The sequence below is a fragment of the Mya arenaria genome, chromosome 2 (assembly GCF_026914265.1).
Source record: "Mya arenaria isolate MELC-2E11 chromosome 2, ASM2691426v1".
Classification (NCBI taxonomy): Eukaryota; Metazoa; Mollusca; class Bivalvia; order Myida; family Myidae; genus Mya; species Mya arenaria.
The window spans coordinates 22,753,244-22,764,151 of NC_069123.1; the positions used below are offsets into that span (position 1 = coordinate 22,753,244).

Consider the following 10,908-nt stretch of genomic DNA (forward strand, 5'->3'; position numbering starts at 1 on the left):
TGCAATGTTTCTGTAGATGCATGTCGGTTCTTAACAAACTGAAAGTATTGAAAGCCGGTGTCCTTCTTCGTTTAGGCTATTATCGGTCAAGGGTAGAGATACACTCGTTTTCGTCGTTTCATTCATTTGTCCCAGCAACAAGAGTTGTTCTGCAATTATGGATCGCGTTTTCTGATTTATTCATGGCTGACAAAGAGAATATAATTATTGCTTGTAAAGAAGCAAATTAAATGAGAATATCGTGAGAATTTCACTTGCTGTTTCATTTTTCCGGAAAGGGCAGTTATGACTATTTTTCCTTTTTCCATCACAAAATAATTTACATGAATACCGGAAAATCGTTTGATACGGCTTACATCATTAATTAGCTATCATTCTACATCTTAGTTGTAAACGGGTTTTTTACAGTTATGAGTGAAAACAGCATTCTGCTGGTCAATTTAATTACAGCCTAATTTATTTTTGACATTTATTTTTGGTGAATATACATTTGTATGTAACTTAGGTACCTGCATGGTAACTGGCAACTTGACTGTGTACGCTCACTTTACTCAAGTAGGTAATGGGTATGGCAGAAGAAATAATGCATGCGTATTCAAAAATATACATTAACTTATCCAAATTAATTATATCTGAATTTTAAAATTAAGTAAAGAATCTATTTTAGTTCATGCGTTCACTATTTGCTTTGGGTAGGATTTTGTTATTGGCCCCAGCTTTTAACCGAATTCTGAGCAAGAAGGGAAGTAACCACTGCATTTAATATGTTAAGTAAACTGTTGCCTGCTCCGCTTACTAATATGAGATTAGGTAGGCCTTTTCTTATACAATATTAAAGACATTTTCACTTTTTAGAATGAATTCTGGAAACTAAGTGAATAAAAAGTACCACATGTATTACTCACATTACTTTCTAAGGTATTCAAATCATTGATAAATCAAAATGTCTTGTCTTTTTGAAAATGTCAAAGCTGTTGAATCAAAGCACATCAAATGCTGTTAGACTCGTGACGTCTCAAATGTTAATTAAACAAAACTAGTCATTTCGCGTGTATAATTTAGGTTGTGTGATGTAATATTTTAGCCATCATCATCATCGTCAAGGAATATACTCTAAAATCGATTGAGACTTTTTATTCAGTACACAACTGGCAGCACTGATTTATTATAAACAAAAAAATTGATAAAAAAACATTTCATGTATATACTGTACATGATTTGAAAATGTAAAAATCTTTAAATATCTACATCTACATCTATATGTTACGTCATCTCAGTCACGCTTGACTTTTATGTGACGGGTGGTATAGGGTCAAGAAAAAAGAATGAAATGATAGGAAAGATTAGAGTAAGCAGATAGATAAAAGAAGAAAAAGTCTAAAGTACTTATTGTCAGTTACGTTTTCACCTCCTTAACCTAAGCCAATCCGGTTATGGTGGCCACTGCCGGCACAGCCTTAAGAATCCTCGAAAGCTACTTGTAACTGACCCCTAACCCTTAACGAGAAGACGGTGGACAGCCCCTGCTTGAAGGATACCAAGTCTGGGGCTTCAACAATGCTTGATGGTAGCTTGTTCCACTCTGTGATGGTCCATGGAAAGAAGGAGAACTTGTAGTAAGAGGTAGAAGTTGATATCTGTGTAAAGTTCCTGTTGTTAGAGGTTCTTGTGGAGCGGTTGGAGGGAGTGAGGTAGGAATCAGCTTGTATGTCGACCAGGTTGTTCACGATCTTATACATCATGGTCAGTTGTGCCTTGGTCCTACGCGATTCTAAGGTCTCCCATCCAAGATCTTCCAGCATGGATGTTACACTACTGGTGTTGTGATAGCGTTTTGTCACATACCTTGCAGCTCTTCTCTGAACCATTTCAAGCTTCCTAATGTGTGTGTTGGTGTAGGGGTTCCAGACTGTTGAGCAATACTCAAGTTGTGGGCGCACTAGAGCGTTGTAGGCGCGGGCTTTCGTTTCTTCACTTGAGATACGTAGATTGCGTCGAAGAAATCCCAAGGTTGAGTTGCCCCTCTTAGCGATCTTACTGATGTGAGTGTCCCAGGAGAGGTTGGTACAGATGTTCAAACCAAGGTATTTTGTACAGTCTTCTGTTTCTAATGTATGGCCCTTAAGTTTGTAATCGTGTACAGTTGGAGATCTCTTCCTGTGAACCCGCAAGATGCTGCACTTTTCCGGATGGAAGGACATCCCCCACTTTTCTTCCCATTTAGCTAGGTTGTGTAGATCAGTTTGTAGTTGGTTGCAGTCTGATTGGTTGTCTATCTGTCTGTAAACCACACAGTCATCGGCGAACAGTCTCGTGCTGGATGAAACCTGAAGTGGCAGATCGTTGATAAACACTAGAAATAATATGGGCCCGAGTACGCTTCCCTGTGGGACTCCGCTGACTACGGGTGCTGGCTCGGACGTAGCGCCATCAACAATTACCCTCTGGGATCTGTTTGACAGAAACGATCTAATCCAAGGCAGAGTAGTTCCTCGAATACCGTAGTGGTCTAGTTTAGCCAAGAGTCGTCTGTGTGGCACCTTGTCGAACGCTTTGGAGAAGTCGAGTACGGCGAGGTCAAACTGTTTTCCTTTACTCATAGAAGATATGAGTTCATCAACCAGTGTTACAAGTTGGGTTTCACAGCTACGCTTACGTCTGAAGCCATGTTGGCTATCTGTGAGGATATCGTGACTGTCGAAGTGCTTCATAACGTTGCTTACAACTATGTGCTCAAGAAGTTTGCAGCATATGCAGGTTAGGGACACTGGTCTGTAATTACTGGCCTTAAAACGTTCACCTTTCTTGAAAATGGCAGAAACGTTGGCAGTTTTCCAGATGGATGGGACCTCCCCAGACTGTAGGCACTTATTGAAGATCGTGCTGAGGTATGGTGCACACTGGTCGGCTAATTCTTTAAGGATTCTGGATGGTATCATATCTGGACCTGTGGCCTTGTTGGGGTTAAGTTTCTTTAACAAAGCTAGTACTCCTTCTGGTGTTACTTCTATGTCATTCATGGATGGGTATGGATCTCCATCGGGTGTTGGTGTATTTGAGTTGTTTTCTTGGGTAAAGACAGACTGGTACTGTTGATTCAGAATGTTTGAACATATAACTGTATCACGTGAATAATTCATTTTTATTATGGCAAATTTTAAATGTTCTCACTATTTATGTTTTATACATTTAATTGTGACACCTTAAAGACTGTACAACTTGTATTTAATAATTTTGCTCAAGTCAAGTAATTGATCTTTTTTAGCATACAGCAGACTTATCTCGGCAGTTAGGTACCACCAGTATACCCAGGCAAGGTTCATGGCTGAGCAAGTGGAGGTATACATATATAACCTCTCCTACACATGCTTCATAATATCACATTCTGATGCACCCAACATCATCCGAATACCTCCAATAGCACATACTGCTTGTGGTTGGTGAAATGCATTTTAACAACAGTAAGATGTATTTGACGTTGATATTTACAAGTGACATCATTAACACTGCCACTGTTCAAATGGCCAAATTTTTATTAGTTCAAGTTTTATTTAGATTATTGAAATGAAATTTTCTAATATAAGTATTAATATAAACATTGAATGTTTTAGATTTGTGGTCCATCTTTGTATGAAATCAAATGGTCAGTGCTCGGATAATTGTGAAACCCTTTCTTGCACTGACCAAATGATTTTCTACTCAGATGAACCACAATACTAAAATAATCATACCTGAAAAATTATCTTAAGAAATAACTCTGTGAATAAGGATCTGTAATGATATTGTTTTCTTAGAAAACAAGTTAAAAAAAAAAATTGATGAAAGTTAATGACAAAAAGAGACCTTTTGCAGGCTTTAAATTAAACATGTATGAGCAACTCTTAGATATTTTTAGCTGGACTATTCGAAGAATAAGGAGAGCTTTTCTACTCACCCTGGCGTCGGCATTGGTGGCGCTGTCAGCGTCACACCTTTGTTAAGGTTTTGCATGTAAGCACATTTAAGTCAATATCTCATTTATTGCATTGAAACTTTTGATAACACTTTGAATACAATGCAAATTATTGGCCTTTATTATTGGACTTAGAAATTCTGGTTAAGGTTTTGAATGTAAGCACACATAGGTTAATATCTCAGCAACTACTTGATATATTGCATTGAGACTTTATGCAATAATGATCAACCACCCAACCTACTTGAATAACCAAGTTAGATAACTTTATTTTGCAAATAATGGCCCTTTATTATTGGACTTAAAATTCTGGTTAAAAGTTTGCATGTAACCACATTTATGTTAATATCTCAGCAAATACAACATGTATTGCATTGAAACTTTATAAAAGGTTTCCCAGCCATTCAACCTTCTTAATATATCAAGTTAGATAACTCTATCTTGCATATAATATAAATCTTGCCCCTTTAGTATTGGACTTAGAAATTCTGATCAAGGTTTTGCATGTACGCACATATAGGTTAATACCTCACCAACTACTTTATTTATTATGCCCCCCTTTGAAGAAGAGGTGTATATTGCTTTGCACATGTCGGTCGGTCAGGAAGTCGGTCGGTTGGTTAGTAGACCAAAGCTTGTCTGAGTGATAACAATTCCTTGACGTATGGTTATCAAACTTGACATGAAGATAGGGATCGGGTACAAGGTCATGGTGACCTTGAACGCAAAAAGCTTGTGTGATAACTTGACACTGCCTGCACCCATGGCCCTGAACCTTGACTTGGATGTCCATGCATACTTGATTTAATTGTCCAAATAATTTTTACAACATGGCGCTCAGGGGGGGGGGGGGGGGGGCATAATGTTTGACAAACATCTCTTGTTTAATTGAGACTTAAAACAGTAATCCATGCATGTTTGGCCAAATCTTTTCAATCCTTGTTGTGTTTATTTTCTTAATTACCAAGTATATTTTAGTAACAATGATTTGAAATGTATTTAAGGTGGTTAAAATAGTGCTTCAAAAAATCTTAATCGTTTTTTTTTTGTTTTTTTTCCAGCTCAAACCTGTTGAAAACTTGATAAAAAAGAAATTGCAGAATGCCTTCCAGGTACATGTGAACATTTTGTAGCATACATTACAAACACATATTGTAGCGTACATAACAAACACATATTGTAGCGTACATAACAAACACATATTGTAGCGTACATAACAAACACATATTGAAGCGTACATAACAAACACATATTGTAGAGTACAATACTAACACATATTGTAGAGTACAATACTAACACATAGTGTAGAGTGCAATACTAACACATAGTGTAGAGTACAATACTAACACATAGTGTAGAGTGCAATACTAACACATAGTGTAGCGTGCAATACTAACACATAGTGTAGCGTGCAATACTAACACATATTGTAGCGTACAATACCAACACATATTGTAGCGTGCAATACTAACACATATTGTAGCGTACAATACCAACACATATTGTAGCGTGCAATACTAACACATATTGTAGCGTACAATACTAACACATATTGTAGCGTGCAATACTAACACATATTGTAGCGTACAATACTAACACATATTGTAGCGTGCAATACTAACACATATTGTAGCGTACAATAGTAACACATATTGTAGCGTGCAATAATAACACATATTGTAGCGTACAATAGTAACACATATTGTAGCGTGCAATACTAACACATATTGTAGCGTACAATTCTAACACATAGTGTAGCGTGCAATACTAACACATATTGTAGCGTACAATTCTAACACATAGTGTTTCGTGCAATACTAACACCGTACAATACTAACACATAGTGTAGCGTACAATACTAACACATAGTGTAGCGTACAATACTAACACATAGTGTAGCGTACAATACTAACACATAGTGTAGCGTACAATACTAACACATAGTGTAGAGTACAATACTAACACATAGTGTAGCGTACAATACTAACACATAGTGTAGAGTACAATACTAACACATAGTGTAGCGTACAATACTAACACATAGTGTAGAGTACAATACTAACACATAGTGTAGCGTACAATACTAACACATAGTGTAGAGTACAATACTAACACATAGTGTAGCGTACAATACTAACACAAAGTGTTGAGTACAATACTAACACATAGAGTAGCGTACAATACTAACACATAGTGTTGAGTACAATACTAACACATAGTGTAGCGTACAATACTAACACATAGTGTTGAGTACAATACTAACACATAGTGTAGCGTACAATACTAACACATAGTGTAGAGTACAATACTAACACATAGTGTAGAGTACAATACTAACACATAGTGTAGCGTACAATACTAACACATATTGTAGAGTACAATACTAACACATAGTGTAGAGTACAATACTAACACATATTGTAGCGTACATAACAAACACATAGTGTAGAGTACAATACTAACACATATTGTAGCGTACATAACAAACACATATTGTAGAGTACAATACTAACACATATTGTAGTGCATATTACCAATACATTTTGTACTTTACATAACTAGCTCATAGAAGTTTAACGGCTTGTGTTTGTTTATTTTAAAAAGAAAAAATGTTATGCTTAAAAAAAAAGAAGAAGAAAGATATTGAAGTATCAATCCTAGCGGTCCTTGATTCTAATGAATAGCCCTTGATTCTGTTAAGCAGTCCTTGATTTTGACAAGCAGTCCTTGATTTTGACAGGCAGCCCTTGATTCTGACAAAGCACCCTTGATTCTGACAAACAGCCCTTGATTTTGACAAAGCACCCTTGATTCTGACAAAGCACCCTTGATTCTGACAGATGTTGTTTTATCAATATGATGAATGTAATTCTTACTGGCCTATATGTATTTACATTTGTACCTTATGTAATTCATTTTAAAATTGACTATTGTTTTTCAGCCTTCAGTTTTACAAGTGATGAATGAAAGTTACATGCACAGTGTTCCCAAAGGTTTGTAAGAAAAGAGCATTCTACCCCATAAATGTTTACAAAGGAATGTAATTTGTAATTGACTTTTGATTATTTTCATTTGCCTACGGGGCTGGGACACAATTTTAACGACATCATTTCTGAAATGACATTAAGTTGGCATACTATTTGGGGCACTTTTAAAACTACAATTAGCTGTCATTTTATATCCTTTTTAGACAAATGGTAAACAGAAAAAAAGAGTTTTTTTTTCAGTTTATGGTTGCAATATATTTCACCTTTTGAACATCAAAAGTAAATATTTTACTCATGGCTACACCACTCATAAATGAAGTTTTGGTGCTCACTAAGTGAAATATATTATGATCTTACACTGAAACAAGCAATTATCAACTATATTTTGCACATGTATTTTTCACAGTTGTTGGCACAGGCGCAGCCTAAACATTTTGCACTAAAAATTGACTTAGAAGTTATGAAAGTTCGAATACATTTGTACATCAAAAGGGCTTGGTTCACGAACGTACATGAGAGGCATCGGATTTCACTATATTGTATTTTTACAAAGAATAATCATCATTTGTCCTTGCTTTATCAATTTATTTAAAAACTATTGTGTTTTTGCGTTAAAGGGACTGTACTCCGTATAATTAAAAAAAAATTGTCGAAAACTGACATAAACTTGGTATCGCTGTGTACAATGCATTGGAATTTACTAACTAAAGTACCACATAGTTTACAATTAATTTATTTTTCGCAGTTTTTTTCGTATTTTTCCATTAAAAAATATTACTAGGTATGTCTACCTAGTAGAATTCATTCCTTATGTGTGATTGGCTAGATGATGTTATCACGTGATATGACAATGTTAGGTATAAAGCTTAAATATCCCAACTGTATGTGTAAGCCTTCGTAGCACAGTGGATACAGCACTGGACTGCAATTTTGGGGACACCAGTTGGAACCCAGTTTCCGACTGGATTTTTTTTTTACATTTTGTTATGTTTTTTTTACGATTATGATTTCAAAGAGTAAAACATTTTATTAAATAATTGTCCTGAGATTTGTTACAGAAAAGAACTTTTTTTTGTGCCAATCTGGTGTACAGTCCCTTTAATAACTTTTGCCGAAGGAAACCAATGTTTCACCAAAATGGTCGTTTTCCTGCCGATTTCACTTGCATATCATTTTCATTGCCCAGAATACTGGTGCATACTGTAAAACTAGAAATTTCAGTGTATTTGCAATACTGTAATTTTAAGTCTTATTATTCTACATGTATACATATATTGTCATAAAATCTGTCATATTTGATAAGTCCTCAATATCTTTTTCAGGATCAGAAACCCACTTCAAAGTTGTCATAGTCGCGGATAAATTTGACAGTTTGCCTCTTATCAAGGTTTGCATAGTTTAAGTATATTCTTCAAGAAAGTGACATATGAAAGATTTTCTTTAAAAAAATATTGCACATAAGTAAGTAAACGGACAGAACATTTTGTCAGGTGGCAATTGCTGAACTGGAAACAAACATTCCTTTTTGTTATGCCTAAGCAACGTATAAGTTGTGTGCACCACATGTCATTTATCATCTTAATAATTTGTTTTCAGCGACATCGCCTTGTCAATGAAACATTGAAGGAAGAGTTAGACACGGGAGTGCATGCCTTATCCATTGTTGTAAGTTTTACCCTCAGTACATCTAGTGTGGTGGCATTGCTTAATGCAAGTCTAATGAAATTTTACACTTTATTCAGCTGTTTTTATTTGTTTGCTGGCAGTTGCCTAGAATTAAGATCAGATGTTTAGTTTTGAAATGTGGTATCTCTAAGCTCATTTAACCTCTATTGAGCTTTTAGGATCATTGGATGTCTGTTGCTGACAATTGATTTGTTAAAACTTGATAGGCCACAGTTCTAGAGGTTTAAGAAAAATATTGTTAACACTAATCATGCCAAAAATTCAGCCAAATATCAATGAAACTTTAATAATAATATTTTTGTCTGCTAAAATCTAGGCTTATAGTCCTGCAAATATGTTGGTAAAACTGACACCATACCGGTCTGTGTCTGTAAACACAGGTTTCTATACATCAAAATAAGGGGCTAAGTCTGTAGTTTACAAAAATGTTAGTTATAAGTTGGATTATAGGTTATGTAGGGTTACAATACATGAAATTAAAGGAGAAATAAAACAAAAACAAAACTTGTAACAAGTAAACACAAATTTAGCCCGAATCAATGAAACTTGGTCAAAAATGATTTTCTTCATAACAGTAAGGTCACATTTGACACTGAATTATGTTGGTTCAAAAACAAGGTTGTTAGATCAGAAGAGCAACATGCCTTCTTTACACTTTAAAAATAATGAATTTTGGTCAGGATGTTTGTCTGCATCAAATCGAAGTCAAATTTGATTATGGGTCAAGTAGGGTCAAGCCCATGGCCACAAGGTCACATGAAAGAAGAAACTTCTTACAACTAGACTGAGTTATGGGATTAGACATCAGGTGTAATAACTGTATGTCTTCCTGGATTCTAATGATAATTTGTGAAATTGTCAGTAAGATTATTAAATAAGTCTAACATATGAAGCATTTCATTTTCCCCGCAGTTTTTCAAGGATTGTTTTATTTCAGGCAAAGACCCCAGCCCAGTGGGAGGACACAGGGGGTAAAGTGTCCCGCTCACCGCCCTGCCAGGGAGGTGCTGGACTGTAATAACAATGGTGTGGAGAGAGGGTGTGTGAGTGTGCTGCTCACTGCCCTGCTATAATCTGAGTGACAATGGCTGCATTTTAAAGAACTCTTGATGTTTTGGTTCTTGATATATGAGCATGATTCAGATAACATAAGCTTACCAACATATAGTTATTATCACAGTATACAATGTTTATAGGCAAATATTGTACTTGTGAAATAAGACATGAAGTTGGAATTGACCCAGAGGCTTAGCAGTGATATACACACCATATATGTATAAGTGACAAGCTAGTACTCTCTAATATTCTGGTATTTGCGAAATACAGTGTCAAGATATTCTTTTTATCTCAATTTATACTTGTATCTTTTAAATGAATTTTTGTTTGGTGATGACATTTTTTTGTGTTCACAAACAGATTTGATAATATATTTCTAAAACCTTGTGTGTGTTTTAAAGCATTTCACAACAAGCATACTACTATAAATCAAATGTGATATTTGCATGACTTTTAAATTTCTGGACATATCCTAAAAAGGGTAATTTGAGAATAAGTATAGTGTAGAAAGTTTTTATGTCACCAGTGTACATGGCAGACACACAGATCCTGACAGTGTCTTCACGTAATCATCGTCTTAGTCTTTTGTACAACTACACTTTTATGTACACTCTCTAACTTGAGCATTTTTATTATTCTACTACATTTTTTGAGCAAATATTTTTGATGTAGGGATATAGATATATCAATGTCCATCTGTCCTTCCGTCGTGCAGATGCATTACTTTGTAATTACTAGACCAACATTCATGAATCTGATGTCAGTTATGTCTAACCATAGTTTCAAGTGGTGCACACCTAATATTTGGCTTTATGGTATCAGTACTACAGGAGTAATAGTCCTTAATGTAGAAAAACAGCTAAAATGTGTCCAGCTGTAGTCGTTTCTTTGTTCCTCATTGACAGAACTAACGAAACTTTAGTGAAGTGTGTATAACCCTTGTGCAGGGTGCATGCACATGATTCGTCAATATCAGGTCAGTAACACACAATTTATTGCACTTCAATTAATAAAAAAGCTTGAATGTGTCTGCCCAGAGCCATTGATAATCAACTTCAGGTAGCTCGCCCCCAATTAAAACCTTCACTTGACACACTTCAGTTTTAATGATTTAGCCTATGTTGTTCAGCACAGAATTATAAATCTTTTGAGGCATGCAAGGTAGAGGTTCAAAGCCATCCAGTAGCACATACATTTTTTTCTTCCTTGCTTTCATTAGCTAACATT

At 35.5% G+C, this 10,908-nt stretch overlaps 1 protein-coding gene across 1 annotated transcript; it reads left to right on the forward strand.

Moving 5' to 3' along the window:
- The first annotated feature begins 777 nt into the window (after positions 1 to 777).
- On the forward strand, positions 778 to 10,068 carry LOC128202769 (DNA-binding transcriptional regulator BolA-like). Its single transcript, XM_052903908.1, has 7 exons — positions 778 to 810; positions 3,266 to 3,339; positions 5,014 to 5,064; positions 6,894 to 6,945; positions 8,262 to 8,326; positions 8,536 to 8,604; positions 9,563 to 10,068. Exons 1-7 carry the CDS (start codon positions 801 to 803, stop codon positions 9,641 to 9,643), a joined length of 402 nt encoding a protein of 133 aa, XP_052759868.1. The 5' UTR covers positions 778 to 800; the 3' UTR covers positions 9,644 to 10,068.
- The last annotated feature ends 840 nt before the right edge of the window (positions 10,069 to 10,908 follow it).